Source organism: Oryctolagus cuniculus, chromosome 3 (genome assembly GCF_051225735.1).
Source record: "Oryctolagus cuniculus isolate XC-2025 breed Fujian yellow rabbit chromosome 3, ASM5122573v1, whole genome shotgun sequence".
NCBI lineage: Eukaryota > Metazoa > Chordata > Mammalia > Lagomorpha > Leporidae > Oryctolagus > Oryctolagus cuniculus.
Genome location: NC_142869.1, coordinates 125,276,139 through 125,298,113, shown reverse-complemented (window position 1 = coordinate 125,298,113; position 21,975 = coordinate 125,276,139). Strand labels below are relative to the sequence as shown.

Here is a 21,975-nt window from a genome sequence, read left to right as displayed (position 1 = left end):
AAAGTAGAACATCTGGGACTCAAACCAGAACCCATGTGGAATGCCAATGGAGTAGGCAGCAGTTGAACTTGCCTTGCCATCATGCTTGCCCTGTCAGTTTTCAAAAGTGGAATACAGGAGATAGAGATTTTCTTCAAAGAGCAAATGCCATTACCTCTGTGCTCCTAAAAAGAACTCAGCTTCTCTGAACCTCAAGTCCTTCAACTTCAGGAAAAGAAAAACCAACTCCTGCACTGAGATATGCTGTTAAGGACCCAATACATAGTATATTTAATGGCAATAATCCTGGTAGGATTTATTTCATTGCAATCATGTGGGCCTGTGTCCAAATTCTATGTGCTATTGCTTTGAGTTGGGACAAGTGACAAGTGGACAACAAGAAAGCATCTGAGAAGTGATGTATATAATGTCACTAAAGTTGGAAATGGAAGAGGACTTGTGCTGATTTTGCAAGTGTTCATGTCATTAATTCTGTGAATCTTGGGATTTCCTCTGTGGCATGGTGACACCAACTTAACTGATCACCCAATTGTAAGATGTATTTCAAATTCAGGTAGGATAAGCATTGTGTGTGTGTGTGTTATGGGTGCCTCTTTTAGTGAAGAATTTGACTAAGAGCTTCTTTAAGGATATGTGGGCCAAAGAAAATCAGATATGTAAAGGGTATATCACATGACTGGCATGGAGGAACATGTTGAAAATGGTAGATACGATGGTAGTCGGCAATTATGTGGTTGCAGAAACCTGACATTTCTTACATATGGAAGTCAGAACAGGAGTGAAATAAAGCAGGGACTTGATTTTAATCAGAATCTCTGTATCCTAACTGCATAGACTTGATTTATGTTTCAGGATCTCACTTAACTTCTCCAAAATTAACTTTTCTCCTCTAAAAATGAGAATAATACAGACTGCCTTACACCATCAACCCAAGTACTGAACTGGTTTTGATCATCAGAACCTAGTTCTACCTGTTGTAGAAGTTTTCCCATGTAGACTGTGCAGTGTATACTTTTTGTATATGGCTCCTTTGCTTCACATACTCTGATGTTGCAGGTATCAGGACTTTGTTACTTTTTATTGTTCAGTAGTATTTCGATTGATTAAAATTCTGAATATAATTTGTCATTTTTTTAGTTTCTGGAAAATTTCATGTTTAACTTTATGTCTTTCTTCTTATGTAAAAAAGCACTGAAGTCATATTTCTTACAAGTTGTGATTTGGCTATGTTCCACATATTTTGGCATATTATCATTATCAACACTTAATTCGAACTATTTTCTAATTTCCATTGCGATTTACTTTTTGATCTACGGATTCTTTAGAAGTATAGGGATTAACTTCAAAATATTTTAGGTTTTTCTAGATAATTTACTATTTTCCATTCTTAATTTAACTTAATCATAGCCAAAAAGCAAACTGTGTACTTTCAACTGAAATTTAACTTATTTTGCAGGATGTGGTCTCAGAGAAGGTGCCAAATGCTTTTAAAAACAATTTATTCTCTGCTGTTGTTGAGTAGAGTAATCGATGGCTGTCCATTTGATGAGTTTTATTGACAGTGTGGTTTGAATCTTTTATAGTATTCCTAATTTTTTCCCACTTGAATCACTTTGTTAAAATATTTCCCATTCTTTCAAATGCTTTTGTTGCATTTGTCTTATTTTTATATGCATTATAAGGATCACAATATAAGCTTTTTTCTTTAAACTATGCTTGACATTTCATTGTTTAAAAATTTAAGGAAAATACTCTTTGACATATACCTATACATTTTCCATTGAGGGCTCTTTATTTGTGCATTTACATTGAAAATTCTGTCTGATACTGATTTTTGCTATTCGTGGTAATGAGGAATCCATGGGCAGTAAATTACCTCAGTTTTTGTTTCCATAAAACAAAATTTTTGTTTCAAAAAAGATGTTTATTTTACCTTCATATTGGAAAGCTATTTTTTGCTAGATATAGAATGCTAGGATGTCAGTGTCCTACTTTCAGAAAGTAGGACTTACTTTCAGAAAGTTTTGGTCTCCATTATTTCTAATGAAAAGTCAGTTGTTATTCCTATTGTTGTTCATGTGTTCTGTTTGGCAAATGAGATAGCATTGGTTAGGATAATGACTTTAATATATACAATAGGGCCTTGGAATTCAAGCATGAGGAGACTAAGAATGTTTTTCTTTGCTTTTTATTCCAGCCCTCAACTACCTGTATTGCTACATGGCTGACTACCTTAATCTTTGGTGAACTTCGGGAGGAACTGGTGTCAGCTTTGTTTAGACTCAATCTGTATCTAGCACAGCACTTAGTGCACATGAAATAACATCAGGCTGCTAACTCTAGGAGATCTTGTGGGCCATGCATTGCAAACTTTAAGATCTCAGATGAGTGAAACCTGATGTTTACTTGAATCTGAGACTCTGACTTTATGAAGTTGCAAATTATGTGGCTATAGGATAATAGGACACTCATAAGAGTGTTAGAGAATGAGACACAGGAAGCCTGAACAAGCTGCTAGCCCAAGTCAGATCCGTGTAACTTCCTTTCAGTGAGAAACTAGGATTCCTTCTCCTCAGAGCATATCATACAGGAATTAAGGGGTACATTCTTGTAAAGCATCCCCAGGTAATTAAATAAACCTTACTTTCTGGAGTTACACAATCGGAATTCAAATGCTGTTTAAGATGTATTCAGTCCACAAATTACACAAAATCCATGAGGAGCCGCTCCCCCCTATATCCCTCAGTATCAATGCATTCCTGTTGTAGGTATGAGTTAGAGAAGCAATTCTACATAGCCATGTACTGTACATGCCTGGGAAAGTGAGGCTGCAGCACACCTTGTCAATAGGGGATCCAAGCACTGAATCAGAGGCTTCTGAGTTCAGCTGTAGGAAAAAATGAAAGGGTTTGCCTCTATCTGAACCAATGAGAGTTACCCAAACCTATCTTTCCCCATCCACCACAAACATCAAAGAGGTATGGGTATAACAAAACATAAAAAGAACAAAAATCCAGAGGGAAAAGTCTTTATTAGGTGAGCAAAATACAGGGGAGAACTTCATACCTATGCCAGATGTTAAAATTGGAAGCAGGGCATATAGAAAAGCAATCTTGCAAAATAAAGCCATTTTTGTTTTTTGGTCGTTCTGTATATAAAGAAAGTGGTCAAACCTTTGACATGTTTGTGGGCTGAAATGTCGGATATAAATCTCAGGGAAATCCTTTCCACCAAGCCATTCTCTTGCATGAGAATTTTGCTTCAATACTGGCTACAACTGAAGGAATGAGCTTCTTCCTTTTTATAAGCCATTCCACAACATATGAGAGTGATCACATCAATTGATATCAGGGTTAATATGTAGTCTCTGTTTTGTATGTAATTGAAATGTCAGAGATTGTTCAAGATACTCTAGATTTGTAAGTGTTGTAAAAATACAGAGTCACAGCTGGGGTGTTTGAAACTGTATTGCACCCAACAGACAAAATCCTCATACTTGGTGCTCACTTTGGCCATTTGAAAAAGCAATGAGTCTTCTTTTTACTGGTCAGTGTTGATTGTACACCAGGAAGCAGACTTTCTCTCTGAATGCTTGAGGCTGAAAAGAAGACAGATGATGACTGTTAATGAAGCAAGCAGATTGGTGTTAGCTGACATCTCATCTTAAAGATGAGATATGATTGAGAAGATGAAAATGTTCTGAAGATGGATGGTAGTGATAGCTGCACAACACTGAGAATGTGCTTAACACTGCCAAATTATTTGAGTAAACTTTTAAAAAATTTAAGTGGTAAATCTTATTATATGCATATTTTACTCCAACTTAATAAAAAAGAGAAAGATTAGATATGTGATTTTTGATTTCATCTGCAAGAAAAAATTTTCCCCCAATAATCATTCATCAAAATGAAAGCTGTAAGGCTTAATGTGTTTAGACCAGATTGTTCCAATGCTTTGGATTCTTTTACTTAAACCACACAAGACAAGGTGAAAAAAATATACCTGTAGGTTAATATAAGTATGGGTTGTGTTATCTCCCTCTTATAACATTTAACCACAGGACAACTTAAGAGTGTGGGGCTGTAGAAAGAGCATGGGCTTTGGAATAGGAAAACCTTGGAAATGAATTTCAGACCAATTACTAATGAACAGGGTGATTTGGAGACATTTTCGTCTTTCATTTCTCAGTCTATGGTTCAGTTTTCCATTTTTCTTTTATTTTATCTATGAAATTGTGGTAATGATAAAGGAAAGGGTTTAGCACAGTGACTGGCCTCAATTAATGATAACAGTTGCTTCAATAAAAACCTTTCCTTGTAAGAGGAGATTGTCAATTATCACCCATTCCACAGTGATTTTGGAATCAGGCACATCAGAACTTCATTATGCTATTAGCCTTGTGCATAAAATTTGGAAGTGAGGTCAGGCATGTCTTAAGAGTACTATATAGTCCTTCTGAAAAAAAAAAAAATGAGACCTAGCGGGGAATTTTCACCCAAGACATACATTGAAATAGTTTGGAAAATTGAAGATTTCTCTGAAGGACTTGCCGCAATAGTGTAATTGGATTCTCACAGATATGTGTTGGTGTCACAGAGCTCATGGGGTCCCTTTTTCTCTCTGCAGACCTTTGCAGGAAACATGAATGCTGACAGTGTGGTGCACCACAAGCTCCTACACTCTGTGAGAGCCCGTTTCGTTCGCTTTGTGCCCTTGGAATGGAATCCAAGTGGGAAGATTGGCATGAGGGTAGAGGTCTACGGATGTTCATACAGTGAGTACCTTAACATAGCATTTACACTGCTCTGTGTTTGTGACTGGCACTACCCACAGAATATTAGTTTGTCCCCCTTGAAAATGACTATTATCATAAAGTTATTTCTAGATTTTAATGACATGTATACTTTAAAAAGTGTAGATCAACCTAGAAGCAGGAAAAAAAAAAACTCTTCTATTTAGAGCTGAAGGAACTTGGAGATAATGTGTTAAAGACTCAGTACGAATCTAAGTTAAGAGCTCTTGCAGTTGGAGAAACCATGCATCTTTTGGAATAAGAAAGAAATTTAAGCTCAGTTGTTTCTAAGATATGGAACAAGATAGTATGAAATCTTCCCCTCTCGAGAGAAAAAAAGGCTATCTTTCTTCTCTTGTTCTAGAAGGGAAGAAGGAACATTTCAACCCTTAACTCATAAAGTCTTTCTGTCTTAGAAATAAGCATTCCACTCATTCATGTTTCTATTGAATTTGAAAGTAGAGCTCTGACTTGCACAAAAGGAAGTTTGAAAACATAGGTAGAATTGGTGATTTCTTTAGAATCAGGTCAAAATTAGGCAAAGAATCTTCGCATCCCTGCTATTCACCACCCTCTGCGGTGGGCTTTACACTAAAACCTAAAAATGCTCCATTATAGAATTTCTGCCTTACACAGTAAAATTCTCCTCCTTATATGCTGAATCCCAACAACCACTAACAAATAAGCACACTTGATCACTTAGCATTGTCACCTAAATTATTTTGTTAGGTTCTTGGTTGTGCTTGCAGAAATGCCTAATGGGCGATATACCACTTTCCAGAGAGATATCAACTGCTCACATTCATGAGAATGAGAAATGCTTAGTAAAAATGCATTTCTCTAGCTCAATCCCACACACACTGGATTATGGTCTCTGGGAACAAAGACCCAAAAAAATGAATGTTAAGAAAGTTCTCCAAGTACACTATGAACATAGGGTATCTGCTAAAAATAAAGTTCTGCACTGAGATTCACTGGTAAAATGCCTGTATTTATCTGCACAAGCACTTTCAGAAAGCATATATTTCAGAACACAGGCATCAGTAAAGCATTAGGCCAAAGAGGGAGAGCCTTCTATGTGTATGAGACACCCACAAAGACGTAGGCTCACTATCCCTGGATCTGAGCAACCAGAATCTAACACAACCTGTTTCTTGACAGTAAGTGGTCAGTACATGAATGTTTATTTTTCAAATAAAAAATGAAGCTTTCATGCTGAAATAAAAAACTTATCTGTACTATTTTGCCAGTCATTTGTGTTGGCCTGATGATTGTATTACTGCTTAAAATGCCCTCATTCTTGGTTTTTTCCCTAGTCTATTCACATGTCTTTCTTGTTCAACCACACTGTATGTTTGCATAGAAACACTTGCAACAGTAGGGTCAAGTACACACAGTGGCGTTGAATCTCAACTTTGAGTTGCATATCAAGGTTTATGTGGTCATAGCCATAAAGGCACTCTCCACTCAGAAAAATGCTGCAGTAACATGCACATTTGTCTACAGAATCAAGTAGCTCACAATATGCTGAAGCCCAATTCTAGACCAAGATAAAACTCCCAACTTTGAGGTAGCCCAGTTCTTCTTCTCTCCAAATTGGTTCCCTATCTAGCAGGTCCCTCCAGGGAATAAACTGCTCCCAGGAAAACATGGCCAGTAATGGTAAGTGAACCCACCTTGAAGAACTCTAGTCACAGAGTCTACAACTATGAGGAATCTCAAGCTAGCGCCCTGCAGCCTTTAGTCCCTATCCTGTTGCTTTAGTACTTTGCTCTTTTGGGGAGGAGATGAGCTAATCTCTCAGTTTCTAAAAATTCCATGTTCTGCCTGTCTTCTGGATCCAATCCTCCCTTCCAGAATCTTCTTATCACTTTTTCACAATGTTGTTCCTATAAATGTAAAATTTCATTCTATTCACTGCCAAACAAATGGCAGTAATGAAAATCTTCTGGCCCCAGGAGAAATTTCCATGAGATTAATGGAAAAAATGCAACCATGAAAAAAAAAAAAAACTATGCATGGACTTCAAAATATTTTGCATTAAAATAAACTTAATTTTAAGTTCCATTTTCCAAATGCTGTTTTTTTGAAGATCTTCTACAGTCCTCAGGTATTAAACAAACACTAAGGTGGTTCTGTGGTGTATCGGAGTCTCACAACCTGCAGATTTTAAAGAAAGCAGCTTGTACTGTATCATCTGAGCCAGTCAGATTTAATCCATGCAAAAGTTTCAGAGCAGGACTGAGATGTTCCCCAGAGAGAAGAAAGTGCGCCTGTGGAGTGCAGCTTCCATGACTTCTCCAATGGAATTCTCTACAGATTTCACCCTTGTTTGGCCAGCCCCAGAACTGCATGAGGCAATTGCTTGCACTAAATCTTTTGATATGTTCAGGAACCCTACTGGGTCTGTTTGTCTAGAGGAACTTTGACTTGCAGAGTGCCCTGTAGAATCAACTTCAGTCAGGACCACCAATGACCACACAGACTAATCCCATGTTTGCTGCACTTTTGTCACTTCACTTAACCTCCCAGTGGTATTTGGTTCAGGAATTATTTCTGTTTTTCAAGAACTCTGCTTTTCCTTCTATTTCACCTGTTAAACTTACTCCTCCTCAGGACCCGGTCTCAAACCTTCTACTGAATTCTGTGTATACGCTTTGCCTAGTTGAATGAACAAAAGTCTGTGGATATAACACCATCTGTATGCTGGTTGACCCCATGCCTTCTCTTTTGGCCTGACCTCTGGAACTTAATGTATCATTGTCTATTTGATATCTTCACTTGAAATTATAATAAAAATCTCAAGTTTCATATAGCAAGAATGGAAGTCTAACTTACCACTGCCTTCCACAACCTGCTTCTTCATATTCTTCTTGTCTTGGTAAATTGCATGGCTATCTATCCATTTGCTGAAGCAAAACTCTAGGAAGTAGTTTTATTCCATTCTCCTTCTAGCTTCTAGTTCTACACAATTCACCTATATCTCATAGTAGAACTACTTTTCCTTCCTCAAAATATATCTTAAGGTAATGCACTTCCACCTTTGGAAATAGAAGCCTCTGTCAGCATTCACCTGTGTTTCAGTACTTCAGCAGTCTCCTACCGAAGTTTCTGTTTCTGTACCACAATCTCCCCAAATCCATTTTCCACACAGTCACCACAGTGATATTTTTAAAGATTTATTTATTTGAAACTCAGAGATACAGAGAGAAGGAGAGGCAGAGGCGGGGGAGAGAGAGAGAGAGAGAGGTCTTCAATCCGTGGTTCACTCCATAATTGGCTGCAACAGCTGGAGCTGCACCGATCCGAAGCCAGGAGCCTCTTCTGGATCTCCCATGCAGATGCAGGGGCCCAAGGCTTTGGGCCATCTTCTACTGCTCTCCCAGGCCACAGCAGAGAGCTGGATTGGCAGTGGAGCAGCAGGGTCTCCAACCGGCAGTCATATGGGATGCCAGCACTGCAGGCAGCAACTTTGCCTGCTAAGCCACAGTGCCGGCCCCACCACAGTGATTTTTGTAAGTAAGAAATAAGATCTCAGGGGTTGGCATTGTGGTGTAGCCTGTAAATCTACTGGGTGTGACATCAAAATCCCATATGGATACTGGTTTGTGTTCTTGCCACCTCATTTCTGATCCAGCTCCCTGCTAATGGCCTGGGAAAAGCAGCAGAAAATAGTCCACGTGTTTGGGCCCCTTCTACATACATCGGAGACCCAGATGAAGCTCCTGGCTCCTACCTGGCTCAGCCCTGGCTATTATGGCCATCTAGTGAATGAAAGAGTGGATGGAAGATCCCCCACTTCATTCTGTCTCTGTAACTCTGAGTTTGCAGTACAATAAACATATCATTAGAAAAGAAAAGAATTAAGGTCTTATCATTACTTTGTCTTCACTTAACAAAAAATGTGATTCCTTACAGGAAAGTAAAATCCTTATTGAAAATTTCTATCTTGCTTCTTCACATTCCTTTTACTTCTCTATAACTAAACAAGCCTTCTTTCTGTACTAAAATAAGCCAGAATTTTTCTGCCTCATGGACTTTTGCACATCCTCTTGATCAGGCACAGAATACCCTTTGCAATAACTTATGTGGCTGGTTTCTTCTGCCAATATAATTCTTACTTCTAATGCTATATCTTCAAAGAAACCCATTCTAACTAGTCATCTGCCTTACTTCTGTGCACCCACTATTAATCCATAGTTATATGATATGCCATTATCAATTTTGTGACATGTACTGCAAACAACAATCTCATATTTTTCTCATTTTTTTGTTTTTATTTACTTGTTTTTTGTGTGCATTGGAATATAAGTTCCATACTGGGGCAGGTATTTAGCACTGTGTTTAAAACACAGCTTAAGAAATCCACATCCCTTATTGGAGTGCTTGGGTTTAAGTCCCATCTCCACTCCTTATTTTAATATCCTGATATTCATAATTCTGGGAGGTAGCAGGTGATGGCTCAAGCATTTGAGTCTACTACCCCCATGGGGCCCCCAAATTGAGATGTATGTTCCGGACTTTAGCCAGGGCAAACCCTGGCTCTTGGAGGCATTTTAGGAGTGAATTACCAGATATTATATTAACATGGTAGAGTAGGGAGGGAGCTTGCTGCTCTAGTCTAGGAGAAGATAGTATTTTAAAAAAGTAGAAAGAGTACAGTCTCAGGGAAGAGGTAGGGAGAAAACAGCAGAAGAAACTCTATGTAAATTGGAGGGACACAGTGGACCTACACGGAGGGTAGCAAGAACCTATACACCAGCATTGGAGAGTGAGGTGAAAACAGCAGCAACCCAAGGCACTAGGAAAAAGCTACAGGAAGAGCATAGAGGGAATCTGGCTTAGAGCCCCGTGGAGGATAATGTACCTGTCAAACTAGAGGAGAAAAAACAAAGGGGGAACATTTTTTCTCTTCTTGATCACACTACAATGTCTTCCTTTAACAAACTAACAGAGAGCAGGCACCATTTTGGACATACGTAACAGCTGCACCAGTTCGTGTCTGCACCCAGCAATCAGCCAAGTGGAGACTCCTAAGTTTAGTGGGGAGAACAGAGAGAGGGCTGGGTGCTTATGACTTTGAGAGGCTTGTGTGCAGGGACTGAGAAAACACTGAGCCTGCATGAAAGAACTCAGGGTATGGCTGGGACTATGGGCAGTCACTATGGGAGGCTCCATGTGATCAGGGCTCCCTGGCTACCTGGCAAGGGACATCACAGAGGAATCTGAGCTTACACTGTGGACTGCACATATCCTTGTGTGGTCCTTGTAGCAGAGCGGATGAATAATATAACCACTGGGGTTAGTGCCCAGACACTGGTCTCCTTTAAGGAGAGGAGCTCAGCTGAGTCTCCACCAACAGGCAAGAGCAAACCTCTCCTCTAATAAAAGAAAAGGAGATGTATCATGCCAAACCTGGGTGTGTCACAGCCGACATGCCCTTCACCCTAGAGCACTGAACAGAGCTCCCTAGCCACACCAACCACATGAATCTAGGTATTCCCAGAAAGCAGACACTCTACTAATCCACACAGACTTAGTCCAAAGATAAAAGCCACCATAGTTTAAAAACAATGATATCTACAAATATCTCCATAAATGCCAAATCACAAATACATAAATTCAAGAAACAAGAATAAAGAAGACAACACGATGCCCCCAAAAGAACACAACAATTCAATACTAGATTGTGAAGATGATGAGATTGAATAAATGCCAGAAATTAAATTCAATACTTGATAATATGATTACTTAGAAATAATCAGAAGTAAATACACAAACTAATGAAATTCATACATGACATGAAAGAACATTTCTTCCATGAAATTGAAATCTTGAAAAGAAATCAATATGAAATCTTGGAAATGAAGAATTCAGTAGAACAAATTAGAGATGCACTGGAAAACCTTAACAACAGAAGCAGTGAAGCAGAAGAAAGAATATCTGACTTAGAAGACAAAGCACAGGAAAGTATACAGTCAGACCAAACACAAGAAGAAATTAGAAAACTGAAATACACTGTTGGTAATCTACAGGATACTATCAAGTGGCCCAATACACGGGTTCTAGGAGTTCCTGAAGGTATGAGAAGAGAGAAAGGATTAGAAGGCTTTTTTAGTGAAATAATAACAGAAAATTTCCTCAATTTGGAGAAAGAAAGGGACATCCATTACAGGAAGCACATAGAACTCCTAATAGAAAAGACCTTCACCATGACACATTGTAATCCAACTCTCCACAGTAAAACATAAAGAAAAGATTCTAAAATGTGCATGAGAGAAACACCAGATTACTTCCAGAGGATCTCCAATTAGACTCACAGTGGACTTCTCATCAGAAACCTGACAGACTAGGATACAATGGCGAGATATATTCCAAATCTTAAGAGAAAAGAACTGTCAACCCAGAATACTATGCCCTGAAAACCTCTCATTTATAAATGAGGGTGAAATAAAGACCTTCCATGACAAACAGACTCAAAGTCTTCTCAATTTGTTCAAAGCAATTGAAAGGAGGGAATCTTCTCAAATTCTATATATGAAGTCAGCATCACATTAGGTACTAAGCCCACAAATGATGCAACAGAAAAAGAACTACAGACCAGTTTCCCTGATAAACATAGATGAAAAAATCCTCAACAAAATTCTAGCCAATTGAATCCAACAACATATCAGAAAGACCAAGTGAGATTTATCCTTGGTATGCAGGGATAATTCAACATTTGTAAATCAATTAATGTGACACATCACGTTAACAAACTGAAGAATAAAAACAATATGATCATCTCAATAGTTACAGAGAAAGCATTTGATAAAATACAGCACCCTTTCATGATGAAAACTCTAAGCAAATTGAGTATAGAAGGATCATTTCTCAGCACAGACAAGGCAATTTATAACAAAACCATGGCCAGGGTCTGAATGCATGGGGAAAAGTTGGAACCATTCCCACTGAGATCTGGAACCAGACAAGGATGCCCACTCTCACCATTGCTATAGTCTTTGAAGTTTTAACCAGAGCCATTATGCAAGAAAAAGAAATCAAAGGGATTCAAATTGAGAAAGAAAAAGTTAAGCTATTTCTTTTTTGCCGATGACATGATTCTAGATAAGGGGGATCCAAAACACTCCACTAAGAGACTATTGGAACTCATAGAAGAGTTGGACAATGTAGCAGGATACAAAATCAATACACAGAAATCAATAGCCTTATTATACGTAGAAAATGCCATGGCTGAGAAAGAACTTCTAAGATCAATCCCATTCACAATAGCTACAAAAAAATCAAGTACCTTGGAATAAATTTAACCAATGATGTCAAAGATCTCTATGATGAGAACTACAAAAAATTAAAGAAAGAAGTAGAAAAAGATACAAAAAAATGAAAAAATCTTCCATGTTCATGGATTGGAAAATCGATAACAAAATGTGTAATCTTCCAAAAGTAATTTATAGATTCAATGCAATACCAGTCAAAATACCAAAGACATTCTTCTCAGATATAAAAAAGATGCTGAAATTGGTCTGGAATCACAGAAGACCTTGAATAGCTAAAGCAATGTTATACAAAAAAAAAAAAAAAATACAAAAAAAATAAAACAAAGCCAGAGGCATCACAATACTAAATTTCAAGACATACTACAAGGCAATTATAATCAAAATAACCTGGTACTGGTACAGAAACAGAAGGATAGGCCAATGGAACAGAATAGAAATGCCAGAAATCAATCCAAGCATCTACCACCAACTTATATTTGACCAAGGAGCTAAAACCAATCCCAAGAGAAAGGACAGTCTCATTAACAAATGGTGTTGGGAAAACTGGATTCCACATGCAGAAGTATAAAGCATGACCCTTACCTACACCTTTCACAAAAAAGCAAATTAAAGTGGATCAAAGACTTAAATCTATGACCCAACACCATCAAATTACTAGAGAACATTGGAGAGATCCTGCAAGACATTGGCATAGGCAAAGAGTTCTTGGAAAAGACCACAGAGACACAAGCTATAAAAGCCAAAATTCACAAATGGGGTTACATCAAATTGAGAAGCTTCTGTACTGCAAAAGAAACACTCAGGAAAGTGAAGACGCAACTGACAGAATGGGAGAAATTTTTTGTAAACTATTCAACTGATAAAGGATTAATAATCAAAATATACAAAGAGATCAAGAAACTCCACAATAACAAAACAACCTAGTTAAGAAATGGGAAAAGGACTTAAACAGACATTTTTCAAAAGAGGAAATCCAAATTGCCAACAGACACATGAAAAAATATTCAGGATCACTAGCCATCAGGGAAATGCAAATCAAAACCAAAATGAGGTTTCACTTCATTGCAGTTAGATTGTTTTCAGACAGAAATCAACAAACAACAAATGCTGGCAAGGATGTGGGGAAAACAGTACTTTAACCCACTCTTGGTGGGAATGTAAATTGGTAAAACCACTATGGATGACAGTTTGGAGATACCTCTTCAATCTGAATATAGACCTATCATATGACTTAGGAATACCACTCCTGGAAACTTACCCAAGTGAAAGCAAATCAGCAAATGAAATGCACCCCCATGTTTACTGCAGCCCAATTCACAATAGCTAAGACATGGAATCAATCTAAATGCTCGTCAACTGAAGAATGGATAAAGAAATTATAGGACATGCACTCTATGGAATACTACACAGTATTAAAAAATGAAATACCTGATTTGTAACAAAATAGATGAATCTAGAAAACATGATACTTAGTGTTATAAGCCAGTATCAAAGGGACAAATATCATATGTCCTCCCTGATCTGTGATAACTAATAGAGAACCTAAAAGGAAATCTGTAGACATGAAATTGAAACTTTGAGAAAAAAATGACTTGAACAGCCTTTGTCTTGACTGTTGGGAAACAGTTTTTTTTCTTCTTCATACTATTTGTTGAACTCTTAACATAGAATTAATCATATGCATATAAAGTCAATTGAAAACAGATCTCAGTAAAAAATAAGAGTGGAAATAAGAGAGGGAGGGGGAAATTTGTAACTGTAAAGCTGTATAGTTCTGCATACATTCCTACCAACGTACTTTTAAAGGTAAAGTTTAAAAACTTGTCATGGGATCCCCAAATCCCATTAAGCTGAGTGGGAAAATGCCATCTTAAGTATTAAAGTGATTATATTAAGTGTTTAAGTGATTGTATAGATAGGATTAAGTGTTAAAGGGATAATACAAATAAAATCAAGGGTCTGGTAATAATAATAGATAAAATTAAAAAGGATAGAATGTTCCAAAACGGTAAGCAGTCCCTACAGCTGGCTCATAGAATGGAAATCGCTTAAAATAGCACTCTGACCCCAGAATCAGTCCTTAAGGCATTCTGGTCTGGCTGAAAAGCCCATGAGAGCATTTCAGGCATGGAAAGCCAAGACACTGGCAAAAAATGCCCTACATTAAGGATATCTGTGAGAGAGACCCCAGTGGAAAGAAGAGGCCTTCAAAGAAGGATGTACTTTTCTCTGAGGGGGGGGGGGAGAATTTCCACTTTGCTTATGGTCTTGTCTAAATACTGATGGAGTTTGGATTCAAAAGACTTCCATAGCCATGCCAGCTCATGTCAGGAGCCTCAGGTAATCACTGATGTCATACATAAGAGAGTTAATTGTTGAATGAACAATAGGAGTCACTGTGTACCTACTTCGTATATAGGACCTCAGTCCTCAATGAGTTGTATTATGAAAGTTAACAATAATACTTGTTCTCAAACAGTTTTTTTTTGGCTTATGAGCAAATTGTTGAAATATTTACTTAACATAGAGTTGGAGTTCTGTGTATAAAGTTAATTTAAAATGAATGTTAATAGAGAATGGGACTGGAAATGGGAGAGAGAGGAGGAGGTGGGTGGGAGTGGGGGTGGAAGGATGGGTATGGTGAAAAGAATCACTATATTCCTAAAGTTGTACTTATGAAATTTGTACCCATTAAATAAAAGGTTTCTTTGGAAAAAAAAAAGGAGTGAACTACTAGATAGAAAACATCTCTCTGTCTTCTAACTCTCACCACCCAGCCTCTCATTGTGTGTCTCTATGCATTTCAAAGAAAACAAAAATATAAATAAATAATTTTGAAAGCTGTAAGTGCCATGGCATCAGGTACCTTGTATACTATGTACCAGCCCCAATAAAGCACTAGAACAAATTAAACAAAAGTTTATTGAGTGAATTTACACACATATCATTCCAGCTTCACTCTCTGCATAGGTAATCAAATTTATGTGGAATTACTTGTTGTTTATATACTCATTGTGGTTTCCAGGGAACTAATTTCATTTTAATTTACTTTGAAACCTTATTCTCCAAATTCCATTTGAATATGTTGGTAACAATTGGCAGAAATCTTATACCTGTTTAATGTCTGAAGACAAACCTTTGCCATTTTGGGAAAATCAGCTTTGTTCATTCAGTTGTTCACTAACTCATCTACTCATTCAGTCAACAACCTTTATTTAGCACTTAAAATATACCAAACATCATGCAATGCTCTAGGTACATGAGGAAAAATACAACCTTTTTCTGGACTTTAGTTAGTACTATACTTGTTTTTTTGTGGCTCTTTGTTGTGACTGCATTTTCATAAACTAATCATGCAATTGTTTGTCTGATGTCTACCTCCAATGACTCATTTCTAAGCTCTTTAAAGGTGGTAACTGTGCTTGCCAGCATTTCCTGGGTCCATCGTGGTACTGAGCCTGTAGTATAATTGCACTTAGAATTTGTTGGATCACTGGTATTGCTGATAGGCCTTAAGATAGGGTGACAGTATGTCAATAAAATTCTTCAATCAGGGCTCTAAAAAGGGAACAAAAGGAGAAGAGAGGATAAAGTGAGCTGACAAGCATCATTTTTGGCTTCCTCCTTCTCAGTTGACTCTCCAAATTTAGATGGTCACTTCCAAGGCATGAAGGAGCTCCAAGCAGCCGAAGACTGGCATGGAGGTAAGCAGGGGAGAGCTTACCTGATTTTATTATGTTTAGTGCTCAGGAAGCAAGAAAGGGGAATGTGTGAGAAGAATATATTTGCCTCTTCCTGCTCAACATTTCTCATGATGTCTGTACTTTCTTTCAGTAGCTTAAAATAGAACTCATCTTGCTGGCTGGTAGTATGAGATTGCCCTTACTCTTTCTTGCAAGAGCAAAGTCATTGGTGGTGTGAGATAACCCTTCTGCTTTACTGCAAGAGTTGAGCCACTGGTGGTGTGAAATAGCCCTGACTCTTTCCTGTAAGAGCGAAGTCATTGGTAGTGAGAGGTCACCCTTATGCTTTCTTGCACAAGGAGAATGATTGGTGGTGTGAGATATCTCTTAAGCTTTCCTGCAGGAGGAGGGCCATTGGTAGTGTGAGACCTTACTCTTTCCTGACCTTGGATGGCAATGTTCTGTCAATGCAGTACACCCCCTCCAGTCTGGAAAGTACTCTGTGTTTTGGAGAAGTCAAAGAAACTGGAAACTGGGGAATTTTATTGCCTTTCAATCATCTGTCAGCAATGCAGTCTGCTCCAAATGAAAGCTTTTGTTTTCCTGTGTTTTGTTTTCTTTCTTTTCCTTCTTCTTTCTACAAACCTGGTTTAACAATCCTATGTCTGTAGGTTTCTCTTACAATCCCCTGTCATTTGGTCCTGCCAGTTCCAATTATGTGCTTTAATTTTATGTACTTGTGTTTCAGAACTTTCTTTATACTCGGGTGACTAGATGAGGCATGCCTTTCTCATTAAATATTTAGTGAACTTGTGATCCCAAATGTGGTTGCTTGGAGCTTCATAAGCTTATTTACTCATGAAGCTAAAGATTATTTTAAAATAACTATAAGTAAAAATATGTATCTTTTTCCCTTAAGTATTATGTTTTAAAATTCTTTGTCTTCAATTACCATTATAACCTTTCACAAATGTTAGAATAACCTGTTCAATCTTATGGAGGTTTCTGTTGCTTTGTAACACCAGGGCCATTGTTTTGAGGCAGGCATCATGAATTGTAGAGCAAGAGATTCCTACTGTGGCCTCAGAGGTTACATTGATCATATGGTTTGCTCTTAGAAAGAGGATTCTATCAGAAAACACTTTTAACTTCTTTGAATCTCTGTCTCCTCAACTGTAAATGACAATGGTAATTACTTGAAAGGCAACTATGGCATTCTAGGTTGTTAATAATAAAGCATTTAGCAGAGTATATAGGTAATAATCCATGATCAGTAGGTGACAGTTGGCATATACAGAAGTGTGTATCCCCAGATGAAACCATACCAGGGCATGGCACATTTTGGGAAAAGAGTGTCCATATTCTCCAACAGGCCAGGGCCCTGTCTCAGACTAAGATCTCTGCCTGTTGTGGCTCTCATTTCTGTTGTCATGGGATCAGGAGTATCAGCTTCCTGCCACCTCCAGATGCTCTCCTATACACAAGAAGGAGACAAATTGTCATATCCCAGTGCATTCTACGAAGACCAAAGCACAAAGACTTTCATACGAAAGTTAAAACTGCTAATTAATTCCACACAGTAAATAAACCCCTAGTAAAATAGGAAAATGATATTTACATCTTTACAGAAAGTTATTCAGAAGAAGTTAAGCCCTTTTCTTGCTATGTGTCAAGACCTTTTTGGCTATTACTCATCTTCTATGTGTGACTATCTGGCAGCCATGCTTGCTACATTTATTTTTTCATAGGAATCATTGAAGACCACTTCTACCATTACAGTTTTCCCTCTTACATAATCTGCTGTGTCTAACGGGTTAGTCTTTGGCCAAATATGATCCTCCTAGTGAACCAAGTAAGTAAAGGACTTGGATCCTGCTAATCCATTGTGTTGGGAAGAGAAATAAGTACAAGTGGAATAAATGTTAATATAAAACTCTGTAAAGTGATGCATTTCTCATAGAGACTCCAAGAGAAAAGATGGATTATTAGGAGAACTAACCTGAATTACAATTAATGGAATCCTTTCCTGGGGAGGCAGTCATTGTCTCTCATATTTGTGGCAACTTTCTCTGCATTTGATGAGCTATTACCAATGGAAATGCTGCCATCATCATCAATATCCCTCCACTTCCTGTTATTTCATGTGTGCAGCGTGTGCAGTACACACTATTAACCTTATAGAGATAGGTAGGGGTTATTATTTATATGGATTATAAGAAAGGAAACTGAAATTTGTAAAGGCAAAGTGTCTTAGAAAATTTAAATAATTTGCCTCTCACACCAGATATTTCATCTGAGCCCCAAAAAATTATATACCCACTTGGCTGAATGTTATTTCAATTTGATTATGCTGCAAATACTCAAATTTAATGTATTCCAAAGAAAACTCTAAGTCAACTTCTACTTTCCAACTACACTCAGTACATTTTTCCTGTGCTCTTCCTTATCTCAATAAACACTACCAGGTGCCCAGCTAGGCTTGAGAGGCTTTCTCAGAATTTGCCCTCTCCCTGACTTTCCACAGTAGTAAATCCATCAATAAGTTCCATCAGTGCTGCTTCCAAAAACCACCCCAAATACATGCATTTCTTTTCATCTTCAGTTATATCTTGTGTCATCTCAATTTCAGCTTTACAATTGGCTTTCACTCACCCCTTCTTTTAGTCTATCACCCCTGCTGCTGTCAGCAGGATCATCATAAAATAGAGTTGAGTCTCTGCCTACTAAAACCCTTTCAATGACTTTTGACTGCATATAAGGGTGGGGACAGGGAGGAACTCAGCTAGAGTCTTCTGCATGAAACACAGACGCCACAGGGTCTATTCTGTTTTTACTAGCCTCATGCAATAAGATCTGGTCCCTATTTGGACTCAAACTCTATCGACTCTCTTCTCTGACCTCTATCATGCCCTTATGTTGGTTGGGCCTTTGTGTAGGCTGTTCCCTTTATCTGAAATGTACCCTTCCAACCTTCTTAAAATTAATTTTTAAATTTATTTTATTTGAAAGTCAGAGACAGACAGACAGGCAGAAAAGATTTATCATCTGATGGTTCACTCCCAAATGCCCATAACACTCAGGGCTGATTCAGGCAGAAGCTAGAGCCAGGAGCACAGTCCAGTTCTCTCACATGGTAGGTAAGCACACTCATACTTGAGTTGCTTCCCAAGGTATGCGTTGTCAAGAAGCTGGGATCAGAGTGGAGCAAGGACTCAAATCCAAGCCTAATTTCAGATATCAATGTCCCAAGCCGTTTTTGTTATGATTTATTTATTGGTGCCAAGCTGTGGCATAGCAGGCAAAGTTGCCACCTGTGGCACTGGCATTCCATATGGGCACTGGTTCAAATCCCAGCTGCTCCACTTCCAATATAGCTCTCTGCTTATATGCCTAAGAAAGCAACAGAGAATGGCCCAGGGCCTTGGGACCCTGCACCCATGACCCATGTGGAAGACCCAGAAGAATTTCCTGGTTCCTAGCTTCAGCCTTGCCCAACTCTGGCAGTTGTCATTTGGGGAATGAAACAGCAGATGGGAGATAACTATCTCTCTCTTTCTCTATTTTCCTCTATGTCTCCTTCTCTGGAACTCTTTCAAATAAATAAGTCTTTTAAAAAATCACTTATTTGCAAGGCAGAGTTACAGAGAGAAAGGGAGAGACAGAAATCTTCAGTTGACTGGTTTACTCCCCAAATGGCTGCAATGGCTGGGGCTGGGTCAGGGTGACAGGGGGAGCCTGGAGCTCCACCTGGGTCTCCCACAAGGATGGCAGGGCCCCAAGCACTTGGGCCACCTTATTCTGTTTCCCAGGAGCATTAGCTGGGAGGTGGATTGGAAGTGGAGTGACTGGGACCTGAACCAGCACTCATTTCAATGCTGACATTGAGAGCCATCGCTTAACCCACTGCCTCACAACACCGGTCCTCAAGCAGTGTCTTAAACACTGTACCAAACACACATACTTGGATCCACTCTTAATAAGCCTCAGGCTTAATGTTATTTTCTTGGAGAGGTATGCATTGATTCCCAAACCAAATTAGGCTGTTCTTGCTTTATTTTTATTATTTTTCTACCTTAAAATATTATCATTTTCTTTCATGGCATTGATGACAAAATATAGATAATATAATAATTTTAATTATATAATATATAATTATATATACTATATACTATTATATAATATATGTTATATATTATATAATTATATAATAGTCATTTTCAGGTACATTTCATTGAGTATTGTGTTTCTCACCTACTAGGTTATTAGCTCCATCAGGCCAAGGAAAAGATTTACTTCGATATTCAGGATTTAGCACAGAGTAAGGCTTGTGTCAATCAATAGTAGTTGAATTCAATGAATGAATAATTTCTCCTAAGTTACCCAATCAATGGGCTTCTTCTAATTTAGGGTTTGAATCGGTTCTGTGTTGTTCCTGTGTCCTTGGCTCTTGGGCTTCCCTTTAGAACCTATCTTGTGGCGAGTGGCTCTCTAAACATGCATGACATGGAGAGATTTTGCTGCAGGGGAAACTCCTAATCAGTCTTAACACTCAGATCACTTTTATTTCCTTTTCCTCACAAAACCCAAGTCAGCCATCTACAAATCCTGAGCATACACAACAATATGTTTCAGGAGCAAAGTTTAGCTACTGCCTGGGCAAAGAGATACTGGGCTAACACCTCAACTCATGCGTTCGTCATCTCTCTTCTCAGACTTCATTCTGCACAAGAACCACCTGGGGCTTTATTTTTAACAATGTCTACTGTAGGAGCCAATGTTGCTTTGTGACACAGTGGGTTAGGCCACAGCCTATGATGATGGCTCATCCCGTATTAGCGCAGGTCCAAGTCCTAGCTGCTAGAATTCTTTGCTAACATGACAGGGAAAGCAGCAGAAGATGACCAAAGTGCTTGGACCCCTGCAACCTACACCTACACTGGGAAGCTCAGATGGAATGCCAGGTTCCTGACTTCAGCCTGGCACAGTCCTGCTTGTTGCAGGAGTTTGAATCAGTAGGTGGAAGATTCCCATGACCCCATCTCCCTGTTTCTGTCATTTTACCTTTCAAATAAACAAATCTTTAAAAAGTGCCTGCTCTTGGACCCTTTATGATTCAAGGCATACATATTTTTGTTGTTGCTGCTTCCACATAATTACAATGAACAGTCAGAACTTAAAAAATATAAATCTGTATATGAATTACTTGACATTCTTTACCTTAAATTAAAAAAAAAAAACTATTTTTTCAAACTTCATTTGTTATCTAACCCAGAAGTCATTTTATTCTTAGTATTCATTGTCATGATATCTCTGTGATTGTAAATATAAGGATTTTGAATAAAACCTGAAAATTTTTCCAAAGCTGTATAAAACAGTGTTAAATACTTAGACTCCATATTCAAATCACCTGTCATAGAAACCTGACTTTACCACCTACTAGTTGTGTAACCTTGGGCAATCTTAGGTTCTCTGTGGATATCAGTTTCTTTCTCTATGAAAAGGGAAACAGCCAAGTGCTTTGTCTAATGCATATACTTGCTTATGAAAGTACTTTTGACATGTGATAAGCATTCAAAAACTGTTAGTGATGACCATCAAGATCCTCATCAGAGATCTAGGCTGCTCAGCAAACTTCTCGCCACTTCTTCCCCTCTTTATCATTCAGGACCACATCTCTCCAGTACTCCCACTGAAGGGGGTCAACTTTCCTACGTCTCAGGTCCCAAAGGGTTTCAAAACTTTCATCAGGCCACCTGGAGACTCAACATGACATGGAGTTGTCAGGAAGCTTCTATTGTAATTTCTTTAAATATGGGTAGTTAATTAATTTTTAAACGCATTATAAATTCTGATAATGATCTGCCAGGCTTCCCTGTCTCATTGAGAATTACAGCCATCATTTTCTACCTCGTGTTGCCTCCTTTCCACACAAGGCCTTGCTCCTGTTTTTGTTAATTGCTGACAAGTGGCATCATCCAAACCTCATCAGCCTCAGAGCTGAGGTCACATTCTCTTTCCCAAAATAAGTCTTGTTGTCATCCTCAGCTTCAGCTGCCCTCTTCATTGTTCTCATCATCCGAGGTCATTTGTCACATGCTATACAGACCATCATATTGTAAATTTTGTTTTTGGCATGCAACGACCCTTATGCCCCTGTCACGGGGTTGTACATACAGCTGTGCCAGCCCTGGAGCTATGGTGAGTCACCAAGCCAGCCCTCAGA

General features: G+C 38.4%; 1 protein-coding gene across 2 annotated transcripts in view; it reads left to right on the top strand.

The window, feature by feature from the left end:
* CNTNAP5 (contactin associated protein family member 5) overlaps positions 1-21,975 on the top strand; it is a 991,178-nt gene that overhangs the window by 402,637 nt on the left and 566,566 nt on the right. For both annotated transcript variants that reach the window (XM_051848810.3, XM_089329361.1), the window contains exon 4: positions 4,627-4,774. In XM_051848810.3, the coding sequence (XP_051704770.3) occupies positions 4,627-4,774 (148 nt within the window). The remainder of the gene's footprint in view (positions 1-4,626; positions 4,775-21,975) is intronic.